We start from the raw sequence: 23,078 nt of genomic DNA, 5'->3' as shown, positions 1-23,078 counted from the left end.
AAAATAAATATCTTAGTGTAGAGTAGATTCCAGACACAGAGAGGAACAATATACTGGTCCATACTCACATTAACAAGTGTGTTTTAGATGAATAAATAGAGAGCTACTCAGTCCGTCCTTCATCACAACAACTGACAGGTAGTGTGAAGGATTTTTATGAACAAATATAAAGTACAGGAAAGGTGTGTGTGGGTTGTAATCTGTCAGGTTCACACACACCACACACACAGACACACACACACACACGGTTCCCAGGAAATTTCATTTAATTGGAAAGCGTCAACTGTTGTGTCACATTCTATGATTTACTGGGTCATAAATTGCATTGGCTGTAAGTAAGTGAGCGTTACATTCATAAATTACGCAAGCAGGCAGAGAGATGGTGGGAACTGGGGCTAAATGCCAACATGCACTCTCTCTCTGACACACACACGCACACACACACACACACACACACACACACACACACACACACACACACACATCAAGTCACATCCCGTCATGTCGTCTGCCCTCACTCATCCTGTTCTGCTGAAAGCTGACTCACAACTAAAAGTCAGCCATCAGCATAAACGTTGCTTAATGCAAACACACTCCGTTTGCTTTCACCTGCACTGGTGACAAACACACAAAACCTCACTTCACCAGTGACACAAACACACATCTCTTGGCTTGTTTGGACTGGCAGGTTTGTGTTCCCAAGGTATGCTTTGGGAATAGTTGTTCTCATGCATCAGCTGCTGTGACAACACCTCCTGCTTCCTTTGAGTCACTAAACAACAGACCAACCAATATATCATCATGTCTGTGTCAAATATACATCTGCACTTTGTACAAAATGTCATTGTCCTTTCGCCTAATTCAAAGGCTACATTTGGCAGGATGATGATGATATTTACGTTTGTAGACAGTTGGCACTAGTCTGTGCAAATTAGGTCATCAAGAGATTTGGCACATACTCAGCTACTTTCCCAGGCAGGGTGTCAAATAGACCAGGAGTAGGATCTTAATAGAACTTGAGAGCTTATGAAGTTGATTATTCCTGGTATAGAAAGTGGCTTTCTGTATCACATTTTATTTTTTGATCAGTTGCTTATTTATAGAGCTGTGGATGGAATTTCAATACTTTTAAGTCCTGACCAAAAATGTGTCCAAAGACAAATACGTTTCAGCTTGCTGCCTTCATCGGGGCCATCCACAATCCAAAACACATTGGATACAAGTGTTGCTGAAGTTTTGACCCCTTGAGACCTTTACTGTTCGCACCTTGGAAGTAGGTGAAGTTATGCCAGAAAACCCTACTGTGCTTCACAGATGGCAAAGTTCTTCATTGCTCATGTATTGACCAAGAGCTCAAGGCATCAACTTGGCCTCCAAATTCCTAGACCCCAAAATGACTGAGCATTCATGACACCTGCTGGAACAAGTTCGATCCATAAAGGTCCCACCTCGCAACCCACAGAACCCAAAGGATCCGCTGGCAACGTCCCGGTGCCACCACAGGACACCACAGGACACCCCTAGATGACCTGTGTCCATGATTAGACTGGTCAAAACCACCAGAACCAAGTCTGATCCACGATGGGGCCTCCTTGTACTGGCTTGTCCCACAGATGCATGATCGGATTGGGATCCGGGACATTTGGAGGTTGGCTTAATGCCATGAGCTCTTTGTCAGGTCCTCAGATCACTCCTCAGCAGGTTTGAGGTGTTGCAGGGTGCATCTTCATGCTGGGAGCATCAGGAGATCCGTTTCCATGAGGGGGTGCACCCGGTTTACAATGGTGTTTCAATGGGTGGTGCGTTTCAAGTGACATCTACGTGAATGTCAGGACCCATGGTTTCTCAGCAGAACATTGCACTGCAACCAGATGATCAATGATATTCACTTTACCTGTTAGTCATTTTAATGTTGTGACTGACTGGTGCTTGTGCCAAAAAAAGGATACTTTCATGCTACATTTTGGGTCACTTGATTGTCTTCAAGTCACCCTTAAGGTCGGCTACACTGCCCCTTAGACAGACCACACACATCATCCAATCGAGGCGGGTCCAGTGTTGTCTGCCCTCTTTTCATTTTCACGTCTGGTGCTTCAGGTGTCTACATGCTGCCATGAATCAAAATGACTGTGTAAGAACTAAGTGGGCAGCACGTTGCTGTTTGTTGGTGTTCATTAGCGCTTCATTGACATAGTCCAAATAATCCATGTGTCTCCACAGACAGTATTGAAGGTTTAACATAATCTCTTATTTGGTCCTTTAATATTCCTTCAGCAAATCCTTTCTGATAGATGAAAATGACTGCATCTAAAAATATAATCCTCTATTTGACGCAACTTTAAAAATGTTTCTGAGGGGCCAAATGCTCATTCCTTTCCTCAGCTCAACCAAGTCTACATCCACAAATCTGGATTTTCTGCTCCCAGAAACTGCTAAGATTGCAGCAAGGGTAAAACCAAACACTAAGGTTTCCCTTCAGAGTCCTCTCAGTCATCACAAATGTGTGTTAGTCAGGGCTGTCATGATTATGACAAGAGAAAGATATTTCATTTGTACCGGGTGTCCACAAATGTATATAATATAAAGAGGTTGTTAATAATGGAAATCTGAACAAAGAAGATGACTAATGTGCAAAAGTCAGTCAGTCTTTTCAAGAACAGGTAAAATGTTACCAGCCTTCCTTCTGTGTGCCCCTCTTTACAACTCTTCACCAGGAAGAAAGGATCTAATCAGTGAATTTACCCAATGTGGTGTTTGCTTGCATTATGACTGATCCAAATGAATTAGCAGCACTCAAGCTAATTCCCTCAAACCCGCAGAGCTTAGCTGTGACACGGCTGCAGAGAGCTCAGATGCACCTATCTGCTCTGCAGGATTATCCTGACCTATAAGATGCCAGCCAGAGGTATGAAGGGGATTTTTAGAATATTCTCTCTTTATGTATGCTACACCTCAATCTCCCTTACTCCCATATCTTTTACAGAATACAGGATTGAGTGGAGCACAGCATAAGGCTTCTCCTCATCCAAGTCTGTCTCCTGTCTCAATCGACTCGAAAAGAGCGAGAACACCAGAGGATGGAAAGACGGGCAGAATAGAATAAAGGGACAGAAAGAGTGAATGACATTTAATAGATTAGATTGGATCACAAACCTGACCCAAGATAGAAGGCTGGATGGCTGCACACACACACACACGCACACACACAAACTGCCCCAGTTCTCACGGTGTCTCAGTAGTCCAATGATGTAATTACAGAATTGCAGGGGTAACCTGGATTTATGGGCGATGGAAGTGTGGCAGGGCCATGTCTCAGAGGACTTTACAGTCTCCTCTGAGGTCTTCCCCCATCTACAATAAGATATTCCCGCTGATAGAAAATGAGTCCCTGTGGGATCCTCTGCACTGTAAAAGCAGCAGATCAGCTTCATGATTAAAATCAGCTCATGATGTGTCGGTGCGATGGTATTAAAATCAGTCTAATTAGGCAGATCAGAAGGGGTTCCACATTTTGACTCGGATTGCTCCTTTCTGTGCTAAGATGGCAAAACTGCCAACAGCCAGCAACCAAATGCTGGCAGGCTGTAGCTGCTACAGCTGGTACAATTTGTCAAGCAGCAACGTTGGCTGGTAACTAACCATCGTTTATGTTCAACATCATGTGAGGTTTGTTACACAGAGCGAAAAGCTGCTTGAGTTTAGGATATACAGGACAATCAAAAACAAGTTGATTGCTCTGATTAGCAAAGCAGCTGTTGTCTACAAGTGTCTTGGCAACAGCAGTGATAAAATGAAAAGTGTTTGGTCCTGGTCCTGATTTTTCCCCCTATTATAATCTAATGAGGCCACCATGCTTGAGAGGAGGTCGTGTGGCTCAGGTACCACTTGGCGATGCCTCAGCCTGCTCAGTCGTCCTCCTGGATCCACATGCTTTACATATATTTTTTAAGTTACTTGTATGAGATATTTTGTCATTGCAATCTGTATACTGTGATTTTGTTGGTCTGTTTTGTGTACACAATATCTAATGCATGTGTAACTGTCCTGGGAGAGGGATCCCATCCCTGCTGGGGAGCTTTTCCTTACTTGAATCAAGCATCTAAGGACAGGGGGGGTTGTACACTGCACAGGTTGTAAGGCCCTCTGAGGCAATGAGATTTGTGATTTTGGGCGAAATCCTTTGTTGACGAACATGACGAGTTTTGAAAAACATATGGAAGAGTTTATAGCCTCATTGAAAGAATAATGTATGACTATCTTAACTGTAGAAATGATCTTGCAGCCAGAGAAAGAAGTGAATTCACTGGAGTAACTGTTGTGTCAGAGGAAAACAGAACTTTGGACCACTGTGGAAGTCTTAGTATATTGTCTGAAAAGGCTAAATTAACCCGTGTTTAGTGGGACAAAATGTGGCTGTTCTGGTGGTCACTCCAGCTGATGCTTCTCTTTAGAGTTTCCAGTTCAGCCTCCTGGACCTGTCGCCTTTCTGTCTCCTTAACATCTGTGCCACCATGCCATCTGTTTCCAGAGGGACTCCTGCTGCAGGAGTACATTTCTAACAAAGAAATCTGGACTAAAGGAGTCAATGTAATTTGTCTTGTACGCTGCCTGATTTTTCCTCATTACACTCAGTGTGGTGAGAGGGTGGACTTGCTGAATCTGTTGTAATTAGAGCAGAGAGGCAACCTCAGCTGTACCGATACCTAGTTACACTGTTGTTTCCTTTGTTGAAGTTAAACGGCTGTGCTGGCATTGATGAAAGTCTCTTAGCTCAGAGGCTTTTTAAACTCTCGGGCAAATTTACACTGGAAGGACAACATAGTTGTGACTTAGTTGTTTTGGGATTCCTGCTTATAAATGAAACATATTCACACACACACGCCTCAAACATGTCTCTCCAGACAGGTTATTTTAAGTGTGTGTGCACATTGTTTTGGAATGTCATGATCTCCTGCCTCAGGGAATGCTGTGTGCATGTGATACATTTGTAAAAAATACATGACATGTCTGAGGTGTGCGTGTGACATGTTTGAGGTGTGTGTGTGTGTGTGTTCTTGTGGATAAATCATGTGCATGCCTGTGTTTGTGAGTGTGGAAGTGTGCATGCAGACGACTCAAAGGGGACAGTGAGCCTGTCATTCACAGGGGGGCGTCTATGACTTTACTACACGGTGTGGCTCTTCAGAAGATGTCATGCGATAGTAACGCCCACCTTCTCAGCACACACATTCCTGTGCAGTGAGAGCAGCATCTCTCATTGCCAAAACTGTACAACACACTTTCATTAAGAATGGCAGTTATATGAGGAAACCTGCGTCCTTACTGCTCACACTAGCCTCATCACAAGGTGGAAGTCAACATGCTCGCAGTCACTTTCATTTAATACAAAATAATGGACACAAAAAATGTCAGTTATTTAAGATTTTAATAGTTTCTACTTCACTTCAGGTTCCCCCCCCCCAAAATACTGCCATATACTGTACCAGTGCTAGGGATGTTGATGAAGGTTCTCAGTCATCCAGTTCATGCTAATTGTAAGTGCTGTATCGTAGGCAACTGGACTTGTTTAAGTTTTTTGAAGATGTTTCACCTCTCATCCAAGAGGCTTCTTCACTTCTAACTGACTGGAGGAGCTGCAGGCTTTTAAACACTCTGTGGGAGTGTCCTTACATAGTGTGGGAGTGTCCTTACAGAGTCGTTAAGGACATGTGTGAGCTCTGAGTTACAGAGTCTTTAGGGTCACTTGTGGGTCATTGGTCCAACCTGCCATGGTCCATGAACCAGCCTCCATGTGGGCCGCTAAGGCTAGGTGAGCCCAGATGTGAATGGTTGTTAAGCTGTCTGGGGAGAGAACTCAGTACAGCATTGTAGGTGGGTGATAAGTCATGTCTTAACCACCTCCTCTGTTCAAAGACGGTCGTTCCAGTTTGACATAGATGGATTCTTTTACTCCTCTTTCAAATCATCTGTCTTCTCTGGACAAGATGCTTACATTGTTGTCCTCAAAGGAATGATTTGTCCCCTTCAGATGTAAGTTGTTGCACTCATAATGTCAAACTGCTGCCCCTGTGTAGAACCACACCGTGTACACTAGAGCCCAACATGTTCCTGTCAGTGTGGATGTTTGTTACAGTTTCAGAAGAAGACAAAACAATTACCATTTAGGTTTTAGAAAATAGGAGAAACGTCTACACGTTCTTATTTGTGCTGTGGAAAATGAAATCATCCATCTCTGCTCACTACATCTTAGCCTTTCGTACTCGTATTCAGGTGTGAATAAACTACAGGTTAGGAATGTGAAATGATCTGTTATCTGTTATGGGCTGAGGCATCATCCCTAACCAAAGCCAGTAAGTTGAAAAAGTAAACTGTGTTATTTTTTTTTACAGCAGATTTGTCGACTTGCTGAACACAGGTGTAACTAATAACATCACTAATTGCTGCAGTGCAATAATTGCTGGAGGGGAGCCATCGTTAATGTCATTAGCTCCACCTGTGCCTCTCCTGCTACATGATGAGTCAAAGTGATTGCTGTGAAAAAGGTCCATGATTCTGACATTTGGGAACAAGAGTGCTCTGAATAGGAATGAAGCAAAACAACACGCAAAGCACAAGATGGACAGGGAAGAAGAGAATGAAGGAGATACTCTACTTTGTGTTTAAAACCTGCATTTGCAAAAAAAAATCTGAATCTTGGGTGAGAAGGAACATTCAGTTCATGTTCTTGGTAATAATACATTTCTACCTCAAGACTACTTTACCTACCAGTGTTAAACAATCTGAGGGTCGAGGAGATTTGGTTTTCTTTTTCAGAATTCAAAGGGGGGAGTGACAGAAAAAGTTTGAAAGCCACTGAAAAGACTGTTCTCAGCTGTGGTGTGGCGTATCAGCAGTGATCAGCATGAGTGTACATGAGAGGGTGTCAAGTGATACTCTTCACTAACCTCCTGTTGGCTTGACAGATGGCTGCAAAACATCTGTTGAACAGCAACTGTGGTCCACTCGATTAATGTCTCTTACATGTCCAACAGTGATCAGTTTCGTAGCCTAAAAGATATCATAATGTCTCTTTGCTCCATCTGTATGTTCAGTACAGTACACAGTACACACACTTGCTAAAATACAGCCAAATATTCTACTTCTGACGGGACTACGGCGCCTCAAGGAGGGCGACAACAGGAACATTTGCATTATTTGGTAACAGAATGATTGAAACACACTGAGCATATGGATGGACAGGGAGGAGGTGGATGCTTTGTAAGTACATTAGAAATCTTTTTGCACTTTGTGACCATTGGAATCAACTGTAGCTAACACGGTTTGAGCAAACAAGAAACTTTTTACAGTCACCTCTCAAATCTATGGAGATACAGATTTGAGTAGACTAACCCTTTATATTTTTACCAAGTCTTTTGTGTAAAGCTAATATCTAGAGCATATCATGTAAATATGAACTACTGACAGTGTTTGCCCTGTCTGCACTGCCTCTCATGGCAGAACCTAAAACAGGTTTCTCTTCCCTCCACGTCGCTCTCTGCCTTGCAGGGAAACGTCAGAGGATTCAAAGCTGTGAAAAGCCTCCTGCACGCTTTAACTGGCGTCTCACTTGCCTTCTGACAAGAGTTGCCGGGGAAACCGTTGCTAAGGGAGTGTGGGCGGTGGCACGGCCTGAATCCCTGCACACAGACATACATGCACATGCACATGCACACATATTCCTTTTCCTCTTTGCAACAACTTACTATGACTGAGTTCAAGACTCTCTGAGGCAGAGTCAGAAAGGATTTGGGTTAATATTGGAAACATCAAACGTCTCGCTGTCGACATTAAGAGAAGGAGGGCGGCTGCAGGGACAGAATGCAAATAACGTTACAATAGGATCTGCAGTGAAAGGTTGTGAAGATCAAAGGTTTGCAAAGGCTCTCCAATACATTTCATCACTTCAGATTAACGGCTATTAAGTGTATACATTAGATACACAAATGATGAGAAGGGACACAAACAGTTGAACTTTATATTAAAGTCCTTGTTATAAGCTTTAATTAATAGTAATTAAGTCATTTATTAGACCTTATAAGATGCTTATTGACATTAATTAGGATATATAAGGGTTAATAATAGCATAATTGCATTTATTATTATTACAGTTTATAGACAGCTTAACATTAGTGCCTTATTGATATTAATAAATACTTTATTACCTATTACCAGTTAACTATGCTTTTCTGCAGCTACTGGATCTAAAGTGGGAACATTAAGGTTAATAAATCCTTTATTATGCACTTAACTATGATTTTGCAGCTCCCTTTAAACTACGCACCATATGGTCGGGGGAAAATGTAAATGAACAATATATACAGTATGTGTATATACATATATACATATATGTGTATAAGTCAGACCACTAGTGAAAATATTCTCTTTTGCATTCTTCTAGAATTTAATACTGTTTTATTTATTCTTCGTCTTCAAGTAGTTGTGTCAAAGCTTTGAGGTGTGTTTGGGCTCATTATCCTGCTGCAGTGTGCATCTTTCTTCAGGGAGTGTATCATGTCTCTGAATAATGGATCGGTACTTCTCCTTGGTCAGGGTGGAGTCAATTCTGTGTAGACGTCCAACTCCAGAGGAGGCAAAACAGCCCCAGACTGGAATACTCCCACCACCATGTTTCACTGTGGGTTGAAACACTGTGGTATCATTCTCTCTGCTGCTCGTCTCCTTACATACACCCTTCTGTTACTGACTAAATCTCAAACTTGGACTCATCAGTAAATAGAACTTTTTATTTATCTGCTGAGAATGCCTGAGGGAAGACGCTGCTCTGTAGTCTGGTGGTACGGCAATACCACCAGACTGGTTTGTTTCACCAGTCATATTACAGATATCCTGCAAATAGCTGTGTTTGAAAAGGGAAAGTACAGTAGTATTGAAAATATGTTGCATTTTTCTTTCACTCCTTTTGTCCACACAGGCAGCCAGAATCAACAAAGAGATCCTTCCTTTAAATAAATAAGTGAGCAGGGTAATGCAGTAATCAATGTCATACTTTCCACTGCCAGCGGCTATATATTTTGGTTGATATCACTTTTGAATTTAAAATGTTCACTGCTATATTGCCGTGAATGTTAAATCATTTTTTTCCTTGAGCAAAAATGATGTCACATTATGGTTTTGCCTCTTTGCCACAAGTGACAACTGTGCTAATTCATCAGGGACGCTGAAGTCTGGCGAAATCTGTTGGCCCGGACGCTGCAGCTCGCCCGATTGGCTCGCAGAACCAGGAAATGTTGTTTGAATGGATAGGAGCCCAGATGGACCATATGGACCTACTCTAGCGAGGATCTAGTCCAAGTGTGCAATATATGCACACACACTTGCACACTGGGTCATGTGTCCCACTAACATAAGACCCCAACCTTGTTATCAAAGCCAAGCTAACATATTGGTTATAGGGGCAAGATGTGTGTGTGTTCATATCAAACCTTTAAGAATATATGCTGATGTCAACACGTGTTAGCAGCTACTGGTGTTTTCACCCTGAGAGTGTTAAATACCAGCAGCTAAACGCTAAGAGCTAACACAAATCTAACACATATATTCACATTCTTTTCCTCTATTTCATTTCATTCTTTCATTCAAGACGATGCAACACATTTCCTCTCTCTCCCAACACACACTCCCTTGCTCCCACGCACCACACGTCTATTTATACACACAGCCTATTATTTCCAGCTCATGTCTTTTTAATCTGAGGGTAGTACCCTGCATTTCTGAACAGGTGGTTTATCCACACTCTTTCCCTCTGTCATCCATGAATCCACTCGCACATGCAGTGAATATTTCCATCAATCCATCAATCATTGTTGGAGCGATACGCCGTCTTTTACCTCTCGATGAAAAGGAGGATTACAGAAGCAATGGAGGAGTAGTCGAATAAATAAGTGGAGGAAGATGTGCATCATATTTAACTGTTATGTGACCCTGTGGAACACCCCAATACAGAGACATTTGAATTATTCATCCTCTCAATGGATGAATGACCCACAGTGAGCTGGAGGAGGCCGCACTGATGAGTGTGGAGTGTGTGATGGAACATGTGTGGTCACTGAGGAATGAGGTGGTCCTTTCATTGGTGAGTTGATGTTTTCCAATGAAGCAGAGAGGAACGAGGAGAGGAGGATCATCACTCTCACTCCCATTTGTAAACACTCATCCATGTCTCCAACTTTTTCTTTCCTCTCTCTCTTCTTCCATCTCCATGTCAGGCTCCATGGCTCAGTGTGACACACACGCCTGATGAAAAGCATTGTAACTAAATGAAGTAAGACATAGCCAAAACATGAGCGGTCATGTTGAGTGAGCCCATTACTGTCATCAAAGGGAAGGTTATAAATAGTTTGACAAACATCTTAGACAGAATATTTTCCCTATTGTGCCTTTAAGATGTGTCTGTAAAACTGTGTTCAGAGTTAAGAATCCATGGTGGAAACTCAGAATGAAAGGATGGTTGAACAGTGAAAGAACAATGTGTACAATATCAACCATTTTGATCATTTTTTAATTATTTTAGTCAAGTGTCAAACATTTGCTGGTCCCAGTTTCTTACGTGTTTGGGTTTTGGACTGTTGGTTGGAAGCAGGCACAGTGAATGAGCTGAGTTCATAAACTTTGGCCCAGGGGTGATCCACACTGTGCTTGGTGATGTTCTGCTATCTGGATTAAGGACAGCTAAACTAGTTAGATACAGGTAAAGATGACTTGTCTCATAAGGGTGTTAAGATGATAAGTGACAGGACTTCATAGGAAATACTATATACACTGTACATAAATACATGATGGGCCATAGTGCGTAGATCTGGGACCGATCCCACCCAAATGTAGAAGGTGCCGATTCTGAAATTCTCTAATATCCTCCACCACAGAGGCTATGTGTTTGCCCGTGTTCGTTTTTGTATTTTTTTTGTTGGTTGGTTTGTTTGTCAGCAACCAACCAACCAAGAGCAAAAGTATTGTATTTTTAAATTAATTTATTTTATCAGCAGTCGGACATAAAAAAAAACACATTTACTAATATTCCAGAAAATGCTGATTTGTCGTCCTGATAATCAGCCCGGCTGACCATCGGCCAATCCCTGCTCTGGTACTGGTCTAAGTATCTGCAGAAATTTAAATTAAATAGGTATAGTATACTGTTAAATCATGTAAGCAGGAAGCTGAATATTTAGGCTTTTCATGTTTCACATAAATTACATGACACTCTATATGCAGTGATGTTGCTAGCTTTTCAATATAATGAGTCCTCAGAACCCTCAGCTGGTCATCTGAGTGGATACTCAATGAAATTTTACAATTTACCAATTGTAGTGTTAACCTCCTGTTTCATGTTACATGGTTATTATCATGGTTATATTCATGCATGTTAAAAATATATCTGAAGATTAAACAAATAACAACAAATGAAATCCGACATCTGAAAACAAAACACTGGCACATCTACAGCTGCCCCCTGAGAGATGATGAGCCTGTCAGTCAGTGGGAGACTGATTTTATCAGAGTACATTACAAAAACAGAAATGCACAGGGATAATCTCAACATAAATGTACTTTTATATTAGCTGCTGAATTAGTTAAAAAAAAGAAAAATCAAACTGACAACATGCGATGGTGTTTAACAGATGAGAGAAGCTGCAATCTGTCCTAGGGCCCCAACATGTGTCGACCCCGGCCCTGCTCTGACAGCGCTGTCAGGAGCCTGACAGGAGAGACACTCCATGTGGCGCTGGGATTTTATAACTGAACTATAAGTAGGACGCACACTTTTACTTCCTCTGACTGTGTGGAAATCTGATGTATCACAGCACAGATGATGACGATGGTGTTGAAACGTGAGACTGAGGCTGCAGGTAAAACACACTGATGTAGGCTGATGAAGAAGTTTAGTGTAGCGCTGAACTGAAAAAATCATGAAAAGTTGACTCTTTTTATTGAACAGTAAATTCGGTTCAACTGATATACACTGAGTCCAGTACGTCTACAAAAGACAAGTTGACAAGTTGGTCTTGTTGCAGCAGCAAGTATTATGTCATGATGTTTAAGATATGCACACAGTGTGCAGATGGTTGGAAAAGGTGACCAGCAGTGACAGTGTTTCCTTTTATAATTATTACAATACAGATTTGTTGTCCACTATGGAGCTCTATCAGGGATAAATATGGTGCTTCCCATGGAAGCATGTATAGTGAGTTCACAGTGTCCGTGACAGTGTCAGGAACCTATCAACATCACTGCATATGGGCTTACTTGTGCATTCAAATGTACTACTTGATACTGTTTGGTCAGGTGGTTAATAGAATAACTTAGAGGTCAGCCAAAACTACAAAGTTTTAATGTTACAAATTAAATTCATGAAATGCTTTGAAAAAGGTTTATGATTAAAAGCTTAGATAATAATTTCTAGCAGATGTTAGTGAGCAGATGTTTTCAGTCCTTAACCTCCAATAAACAACCAACACAACTGACTGGATTACTGACAGCGGCACACTGATGAGCTCAAAAACAACCTGACGATGTTAGTTTGCCAGACAGACCTTCAGCATCTCCCAAAGCTTACAAAGTGTTAGCTTTCCTTTTAAAGAAGCAGAAGGCTTGATGTGAGAGCACGCTGCCAATTCATTTCTACACTCCTCCTCTCCCTCCATCACCCCGTTCTCACTCTGCTCTACACACCCTTTACTCGCTCTCCCAGCAGGCTGATATTGGCCTCTGTATCAGCAGATGACCTCAGTCACCGATCCACTCGCTTGCCTGTCTGTCATCCACTGCTAAATATGGAGCGTGACCGGAACCGAGGGGGAGCGAAGGGAGGAGGGCAGGAGGAAAAAGAACGGCAAATGAAGCTAGACAGAGACAAAAGGGTGAAAGTCAGAAAGCAACAAGAGGGAGGGAAAAGAAAGAACCGGAGATGAAGGGAGGAGGGAGCTGGCAGCCACATCCATCACACTCTCAGACCTGCAGAGTCTATAAAACTCCTGGCAGATCCAAGTTCACCTCAAACACAATTAGAGGAACCACTGACTCATACCTGAAGAATGCTTTACTACTCGTGTGTGAGTATGTGTGTCAGAGAGAGACAAAGAAAAAGAACAAATAGAGATTGCATGTCTGAATAATGACAGAATGAATTATATATTTTAGCATCATTCATCCGGAGGGAATGTGCCTTGCTCCAGATCAGCTGAGACTGACACCCGGTCCATTCAGACCCGAATGAACTCAGATGAATTTGTTACCTAACAGGATGGCTAGATCAGAACAAAGGGAACATTAAACTACTGTAAAGGCAAAGCAAGTGAGTGTGTGTGGGTGATGATGGCTTTCACTTTCACACAGGCAGAGCAGAGAAAGGGTCATCGAGCAACGTTTCAACAAGTCACAACTCATCACACACACACACACACACACACACACACACACACACACACACACACACACACACACACACACACACACACACACACACACACACACACACACACACACACACCTTAACCTCAACCTAAGCCTAAGTCTTCACTCTAAAATGTAAGCTTTGCGTTAAGAGGTCCAGCATTTTGGTCCCCACAAAGTATTTGGATCCCACACCATGAGTGGGCGTCCAGTGTTGGGAAAAACACTCAAAAATTACTCCAACAATGGAACAAAAAAGTAGTGTCGCACTTTAAATATGCAAAAGTTGTTGTCATATTGAGTCATTGTGCATCTAACTTGTACACAATGTTCACATCAACATCCAAGTCATAAGTACGACTGAGACACTAAGGTTTCCCTGAGAGCGCTATCAGACAAGGCACTAAATACAACAGAGGTGCTGCCTGAGACACAAAGCAAGTTGTCTAATGAAACTAAACTCCAAGTCATTAACATTATTACTTTTCCATCTCTGCCACTCATCCCATATGACATGAACACAACACCTGGCAGTGATAATGCAAAATGATGATGACTGGGAAGTGTCAAACTTTATCAGAGTAAAGTCTCTAGTCTCTCGTGAATGAGTAAACATCACTGTTTCAGTGATGGTGGTGGAGGGTGCTGCCTGAGTTAACCCTCAGAGGAATGAGGTGGTCTCTATGAGGTGTCTCTGACCACGCTGGACATTAAAAGTGTTTATACCTGGTCCAGTTGCCATATTGTGTGAATATTTGGATAATGGCAGATCAGACAGTCTCTCATGGTCGTTAATAATGATGTACTTGGTTGTAGACATGAAGAATGACACAAATAGTAGTGCTAAAAATGAAAGAAGATGTTCAGGCCCTGGTTCCTCCCTCCATCCACTCAGCTGGCCTGAAGGCTGGTCACAGCATGAGGTGGGTTTGAATGTCCGGTTCAGAGGTCTCAGAAGGTTACAGAAATGGTCGGACACAGACCTCCCATCAGAGAGCACTCCTGCCATGATGGGAGCACCTGCATTCATTACATATCTCCACGTTTTTATTATTATACTGAAAGGGGCTATATGTAAGAACCTTGAATTCATACAAATAGGGGCAGCATTTAACCAAAGTAACTGCTACATGTAACTGTATATTGTTTATACATCAATGACAGGAACAACTGTTAGCTTGTTAGCTCAGTTAGCTGTGCAGCTAGCCAGACAACCAGGAGAATATTGGTGTTTACACCACTTTTCCTGACCACTGGGAGAAAGAGGTTTTCAGGCCTGGGGCTAGCTGGTTAGCATGCTAACTTCAGTAGATATCTCTGCAACGCTACACGTGAATACCGTTGACATAATGTCAAAACTGCTATTTGTTCACGTTCCATTGATACTTTTAGCTAATTCTTGAATGTTTTGAACTTAAATTCTTACATATCGTACCTTTAAGTATTTCCTTCAAATGTGTTTGTGATGCAGTGGACACTGATGTTCTCACAGTGTTAAGGTTGTCTAGGTGCCCTTCATGACATTACAACACGGTGTGCAGCAGCTGCCCTTTCTCTGAACTGGTTACCAAATCAGTCGTCATTGTTTGGCTCATGTAAGTGATACTAAAGTTAGATGTTTACAGCTCCGTGTGTGGTCGTGTGTTGGGATCAGGGGAGGCTGAATAGAAAATGCTCTGACCTTCGCTATTCTATTCAAAATGTTCATGACCTGTCCCTGACTGGGTGCACAGCTGTCACTGTGCACAGACATGCTTGTAAAGAAATTGGAGGCTGTGTGTAAACATGTTCATACACTTCACTGTGTCCATGTTCCTGTGTTTGCATGTAAGAATGTGTATGGGTAATTTATTCTAATTAAATCCTTGAACAAGCTTTCTGGTGAACAGGTTCCAAACCTTGGCCAACAGCTGGCCTCCATTAATATCAGCTCTGTGTCTGTGTGTATGTGAGACAGAGAGAGAGTGTGTGTGTGTGTGTGTGTGTGTGTGTGTGTGTGTGTGTGTGTGTGTGTGTGTGTGTGTGTGTGTGTGTGTGTGAATACATGTGTGGTGTGTTTTCTAGCTGTTCCAGAGCCTCATTATTACCTGAGGGAAAGAGTGGCCTTGTATGGGGAAGAAAAACAACTATGAGCATGCAGGGTTGTGTGTGTGTGTGAGTCTGTGTTAGACACTGACAGCTTGGTGGTGAGAATGATATTACTTTGAAATGAATGGATCTAAAAAAAGAATAGAAATGTAGGTAGTGTCAGGGAAAGAGAAACAAGGTGAACACTCTTTCCATTTAAATTCACACACAATGTTTGAAGTATTGGCCCACATGTTCAGATCTTTTGTCTTTATCGGGCCGAGGATCTCTCTTCTTAGAGCCCTCTTCCATACACTCTACATGTACATGTGATGGCTTTGCCTGATTCTGGGAAGTGGGAACGGAAAATACAAATCAACTCGGCAAGGTTGATTTGATTAACTCAGTGTGAGAACATAAAGTCCCTATTTGTGTTTGTGTGGTCCTTACCTTCTCTGCATGTCCATCTCCTCTGGTGTGGGGCCATTCTGAACCTGGGGACCCTGTCTGGGCAATGTGGGGCCTGTAGAGGGCGACACACACAAACAGCCCCTGTTAGCTGATATCACCATCCTTCTGGCTGAAACACAACTCCTTGTGTGTTATTTTAATAAACAAAAAACACACAAAAGCTAATTTCCTGTTTTGACTTTCATCAAAACTAAGTTACATGGAGTCATTAGTGCAGAGAGCTGTACAAAAGCCCCCAATCAGGTCAGGAGGAAACAGGGAGACACTGCTGGCTGTCATGGCAACACAGAATTTGGCAAAAGATCTGCAGGTTGTTTGGATTCAGGAGGTCTCAGGTGGAAAGAGGAGAGTTGTTCTGCCGTCACATCCTCTGAAGTCACCTGGCATGCGTACTGTTTATTTTACAAGACACTTCATTTGAAGGAGATGAAACAGATATACTTTTTTTTTAAATTATTTTACGCTGTTCACATAGGCCTTGTAAAGCTGTTTGTGTTTACATAGTGTTGTAAAATAGTGACTTTTACTTTGTATTTTTAAATGAACAATAAGGTTTTAGTAGAATAGTAGTAAGTAAGGTATTAAAATATAAATATGGATTTGTTTTACTCTTTATGTATGGTACTGATATGGTCCCTCCTCTAACCCTGTGTGGTGATAGAAGGAGATGGTCCAATCGGCACAGACTAAATTCTCAACATAGTCAGTCAGAGTCCAGTTTATCAGTGGAGAGTGAGCAGGTCCAACAGTGTGAAGGTTCTGTGTATACAGACCAACAGAGACTGGATGCAGTCACACTGAGGGCCTGAACTAAACTTTATATCAGCCCACTGGACTGTAACTGAGCAGCTGCTCCTGCACAGAGAATAACAATCAACACAGATGAATCCCTTAAAAGGTCCAAATCAACCAGGGCAATATACTGATGTTATATTAATATCATGATATGACTATATATGGTCTTAGATTTTGGATATCATTATATGACATAAATGTTGTCTTTTCCCAGTTTTACCAGCTGCATTACAGTAAAGTGATGTTATTTTCTTACCAGACTCTTCAACTTGTCCTAATACTCGTCTTTACCCACTTAGTCATTACATTACTGATAATTATTGATCAAAAATCTCAATGTGTTCATATTTTGTCAGAGTACCAACAGTCATCCCTACAATATGGTTCTAATATCGATATCTAGGTACAAAATCAAAAATATTGTGCTGTTTGATTTTGTTGCCCTGTCCCTGAATGTATGAAGTGCTTTTGAGGAGATTTCAAAATATCGACATGTAAATCATGTAATATGATACAGCTTAAAAATATCACAATATTATTTTAAGGCCATATCGCCCAGCCCCAGAAGAGCCCCAGCATAAACCCTGAAACACTGACAGCACACACTGACGTGCCCTCAGCAGCCTTTGGCACAAGAACAAGAGACACCCAGACATCATTGTCTCATTTACACCCACTAATGAGCTAACTGTTCTGCAGAACCTGGGCCGGGCCAGATGGACCAACATGGTACTTTTTCCCCCTCTGTGTACCAGGGAGCCAAACACACATGCACCTGCGCACACACACACACACACACACACACACACACACACACACACACACACACACACACACACACACACACACACACACACACACACACACCAGAGGGTTTCGGATCTGGATTAAGCTGAGTAGATTTGACTGCAGCAGCAGCAGCACAGAAAATCCTGTCTGATATTGTGAAAACAGAAATAGAAATAACTTTTTCTTGTGTTTCCTTCGTCTGTAATCCTCACTCACATGCCCCATTGACCAAATGAAACCAAGAGAAGCAAATGCGGGTTCTCTTGAATACAGTGGAACTAGAGAAGAAACAATGACCCGGTTCCTCCAGCTAATCCACAGACCTTGTTGTGAGCAGTTCCATGTATAAACTATTTTCATCCCGCTGCAGAAGGATGTGTGCATCTACTCATGGACGAGAGGCTTGCTAACAAAGCTAGCTAAGCTAACTAACATTACAGCTCAGCCGAGGAGGACACCATAAATGTTTACACCCATTGCTGTCATACGAGACGATCGTTCATGAGTAGATGCATGCTTTCCATCTGAGTGGTGGTTCGGCTGGCAGAAAATAGTTCCTTCATGAAATTGCTCACAACAAGGTCAAGAGTTTCCAGTCATGATGTCTGGAAAGAAACATTGCTGTTGAATTTTTTTAAACTCAGCTATAACCAAGGAACTCACAAATCTCACAAGTAAGTAGCAGTTGAGAATTGAAGTGAAGACTTATGGCTTGAAACATCACACATGCACTTAGTGGAAGTGTGTGAGGCAGTCTGACCTCTGCATCAGTACCTTCTGGACCTCTAACAATGGCGTTAAATAAAACAGAAAAATGTACAACACTGGCCACATCTCCAGGAAGCACAGAATAACCATTTCTACATCCAGCTCTCTACTGTATCTGCCATGATTATCGAAATGATCTCATCCTATTACCATCTTGATGGTTTCCTTCTTGTACGGCCTGAATTGAAATACTATTGAATTAAGCTGAGTCCACAGGCAGTCAATATCTGCGACTGTAATTGCTGACATGGTCTCTCGTCTCCATCTTCCGCTGCCTGTGGGTGTAATTGTGTTACTGTCTGCTCTAATCGAGCTTATGTGCTAATGACAGAACGCAGGCAGCAGCCTAGCAGGGCCACAGCCCTGATAGCCGCTCAGGAGGGAAGACTTAAGATCAGATCAGCCGGCCTCACATTCATTTAAGCCTCATTTTCTTATTAAACCCAGCTTTTTATTACTGCATCCTATTATTTTACCGTTTCACTACGAGGAAGTGTAACGTGACTCACAAGGTGCCGTCTCTTTTCTTTTGTCGTCAATTGGAAGGAATTGATTTAATGACCTACAACAGCACTTAGGCTTGGCCACCATCCAAAAACACTATCTGGCACAATAACTGGTAAGAAGAAAACAGAAGACAACAGGCAGGGCAAAGAGAGAAGGCACAAACGTGAAGCTAATGAGAGGCAGCTAGTATTCAAAGACAGACAGAACCAAGACAAACTGGGCTGAACTTCATTTATAAGCTGGTCATGATTTCACTATGTGCTACTAAAGTACACCTCAGGGAAGGAGTGTTTTTAATATCTCATCTCAGCAGATAATAGCTCAAAGGACTAATCAGAAAAAACAGCAGTGTCACAGGAGGGATAAAGAATGCTTAAATACAATTCTATGAACACTTATTTCCACAATAAAGTTTTCTAGTTGACTTCAACATCCAACAATCCAACAGCATCTTTCCCCACAGTCAAAAAACACCTATACGCGTCTGTTCCCATCACTCTTGTATACCTACATGAAGTCAGAGTCAGTGTGGGCCTCCTCTGACAGCACACGTAGCGCCACAGTCCGTGTGGGGCCCCTTCTGACCCGCTGCCAGGCCTCAGTGCAACCACCACCCCGCTGCCAGCTCCCCCACTACAGTCCTGGGAGCTCACATACAAAACCATACTTCAGGCTTCGGAGGGTCTTCTGTCAATTTCCTGTGCCTTAGCAGTGCATCATCCACGCTGATGGAGGTTTGTTAAGCTCAGAGTGATGGTAATGGAGTTAAGTCCCACCAACAAGAGATAAACAGCATCTGTGTTTTTGTAAAATATTGAGCCTTCTTCTGTTGCCGGAGCAGAGTCAAGTTCTTTATCCTCTGTAATCTGATGCTCTAATATCCCGACGGTACACCTTTAAAAATGACGCCGACATGCCTGGCGAGGTTGTTCTTTGTGTCGGTACTCCAATAGATTATAACTGATGGAAACAAAGGGAGAGGAGAGGAGAGGAGAGAGGAGAGGAGAGGAGAGGGATGGAGGGAGGGAGGGAGGGAGGGATGAACATAAGAGGCAGAGAGAGAAAGAAAGAGCTGGAGAACGAGAGCCGGACAGAGACAAAGACTGAGGAGAAAACAAAGTGACGACACACAAAAGGCAGAGAAAGACAGAAATAGTGACAGAGAGAGAGAGAGAGAGAGAGAGAGAGAGAGAGAGAGAGAGAGAGAGAGAGAGAGAGAGAGCGAGCTGCGTACAGGATGTGGTAGGACTCTTCACCTGATGGGTTGGTCGGCCAGTTTGTACTTCCTGGATCCAATCTATTATTCATACGCTGGATACAGAGAAGGACACAACACTGCTGCCCTCAATGTCATTACCAGTGTTATGTGTGTAGTTTGCACAGTTTGACGTTCCATATAAATGTCTTTTACCTGAATTATTCATTTAGATCCCAGGAAGTAGTCTGAACATGAAGGGTGGAGTCACGAAAACGAAAAGAAAAAATACTTTTTTAGCCAGTCGATACTTTTGGTGTTATTTGCTCAGGATTTGAGCCTCTTTGAGATTCCTGCCCTTGAGTGAATGGAACATTTTTTGACTTTTGTTGAGGGCTCTCTGCATTTTGGACGGGCCAACCTTTCATTTATTTAAAAAATGAGTGGTCTTTACATGTGAACATTATGCATTACTGAAACCTGAAGTATTAGCGCTTCAGAAATGTCCCATCCTGAAGAGAGAAAGCTGCACCACACTTGTGGCACCCTGATTGTGTGTTAGGCTATATTGAAACCAAATCAGGCGTGATGATTAGTGCAGCGGTGTGGGAGAGGATCATTGTTTGGTCTGTGAACTCTGCCCGGACAGCGCTCAGTGTCCAGCTCTATGCTTGGGAGCAACAATTGTTCCGGAGAGGCAATCAGTAACAAGTTTGCAGAGCATTTCTTGTCCCCTGCTGGTGCAGTCTCTGCTAGCACGATGTTGTTTGAGGCACCAAACAACATAATGGAAACTTGGAGCAATTTGGCAGAGCTATGAATGTTTGTGCATGTGTCCATTTCTGGCCTATATGACAGAATGAGCTTCATGCAGACATCTACTGTAATGTTTCATGTCACCACGGCTCATAATAAAACATGAAAAGCTAGTAGTAGGCTGTATTTATAGTTTCATTTTATACAACAGCACTGTTGACCAGTCAGTCTGGTCACTGCAAAGTGTTGTAGATTCAGTTTCAACTTTCCTCTGCAGCCTAAACACACACCTTCACTCAAAAACTCCAAACTACCAACTGGATTTATTCTCCAACACTACCTAGTGTTCAGGGAATGACCAGAAGAGCAGGTAACATTGTGGGGAAAACTAATTATATGAAGCCATTCAGTTCAACAATGTGGTGCTTTACAACACCTCAAGTTACTGTCATTACGGTCTGTTCTGTCCCTGTAGCAAGTAACTCTCTAAATGCCCCATCAGCGTTTTATTCAGTCACAGTTCTCCACAGCACTATCAGACAAAGGAAAAGCCCAATGATACTGGCTGAACATGGTTTTATGCTTTTGCATCACCAGTCTATGAAAAATACACCGTACTGCTTAGAATTAAAATGAGCAGAACGAAAGACGGTCAGCTCTCCTCCCACACGGCTCAGAGTTTGACTGTCGTTGTGAAATAGTCATCAGCTGACCAGGAATTAAAACATAGAACTACATACAGAAAGTTAAGTTTTTATCATTTTTATTTTTACTGTCGCTGTGATTCTGTATGTGTCTGTATTTGATTGCTACCTGTAATCTCCTACAGCAAACAGGGACTGTGCTGTTGCATTTCTTGGCTTGGCGCATGGTTTAGTTTAAATGTCTGTATTGACTTTTTATCTGTGTTCATTTCAATGAAAAGCTGGAGAACAAAGATTAAACACTGTTATATTTACCACTACGCTATCACAGCATGTCAGTATATTCTATGAGAGTAGGCAACAAAGGGAGGAAAAACACAAAACCAAATGCAGAGAACAAAACAAAGTGAACACAGTAGGAGAGACTGAGTGTTTTTCAGGATGAAGGAGATGAGTGGACTGAGACAGGCTTGAATTCCTGCTCAGCCATCCATTTCCCTCGCAGAGAAACAACTTGTCATCAAAGCTGCCATCTATCTCTGTTTGTGTAAGTCAAGAGCTGATGCTGACACCCGTCGAGAGGTCAAGGTGTTTCGTTGTGTGTGCGCTGGATAAGCATTTGTTCGGTGCATCCAAGCATCCAAGTATACATGTCCTTCCATCATCATTGTTAGCAACAAACAAGACTAAAAAGCACATAGGGGCTATGAATAATACATGAAGCTCGAACTCTATTTGGGTGGACACTTTGATCCAAAGCTCTTACAGTACGATGTGTGTTCTAGTGGGAACTGAAGCCAGTAACTCTACATGACGTACACACACCGCAATCACAGGAAAAATGCAAGACCAAATTCCAACTGTCTTCACTCTGTCAAAGTGGACCTGACTGTGAGACGTATGTCCTCGTCCAGGTTTATTTAGACTGTCTGGTAAATGCAGGATAGCAGGGTTACAGGGTGGCCCAGGGTGATACATTTTTTAAAGCTAGAATCCACATCTAGTATCACTTCGCTCATGATGTCATCGTCCAAGGGTTAAAATGACAGCATGTATAGAAACATCTTGTGACTCTGAAGCTAAGCTGGAAAAGAGGATGACACCTGCTTCATTGAAATATATTGCTCTATAAAACAGCTCGACATGTGGGCCACGGGCCAGGATCAGCTCTCAGCCAGGATCTACGGCACCGCAGGCTTTATGTGTAGAGCAAATACATAACTAAGTCGCATGAGTTATATATGGACGAATCAGATTCATCCTTCCATCCATCCATCCATCCATCAATGATTTCAAAATTCACAAATAGCTCAAACATTAGATTATTTTTCATCAGCTGCATGAATGAATCCAACTCCAACTCCGACTCAACAATGCTCATAATAGTTCTGTCTTGCATTGTGTAATGTTGCATGGGACGTAATGATCTGTGGGCTGTGGCATCACTCTACATGGAGAACGTGGAGTCCTGAAATACATACGATACAGTAAAAGACACAAAACTAGATTTTATCTGTGGAAGTGAAGTTGAGCTATTCTTCATCACAAAGTATCTGGTGACATCTAGTTAGGAGGAAATAACTATTTGCACGTCACTGAGAAGCCTCATCAGGTGCATTATTCTGTTCAGCACTGAAAGA

The 23,078-nt window shown here is 42.3% G+C and overlaps 1 protein-coding gene across 5 annotated transcripts in view; it reads right to left on the bottom strand.

Moving 5' to 3' along the window:
• Positions 1-23,078, bottom strand: part of enah (ENAH actin regulator) — a 137,672-nt gene that overhangs the window by 27,223 nt on the left and 87,371 nt on the right. For all 5 annotated transcript variants that reach the window (XM_084376907.1, XM_084376906.1, XM_084376905.1 and 2 more), the window contains exon 4: positions 15,964-16,036. In XM_084376907.1, the coding sequence (XP_084233033.1) occupies positions 15,964-16,036 (73 nt within the window). The remainder of the gene's footprint in view (positions 1-15,963; positions 16,037-23,078) is intronic.

This window comes from Pagrus pagrus, assembly GCF_965226575.1.
Source record: "Pagrus pagrus genome assembly, chromosome: 16".
Classification (NCBI taxonomy): domain Eukaryota; kingdom Metazoa; phylum Chordata; class Actinopteri; order Spariformes; family Sparidae; genus Pagrus; species Pagrus pagrus.
The sequence above is the reverse complement of the archived record's forward strand: the minus strand, read 5'-3'. Positions and strand labels throughout refer to the sequence as shown.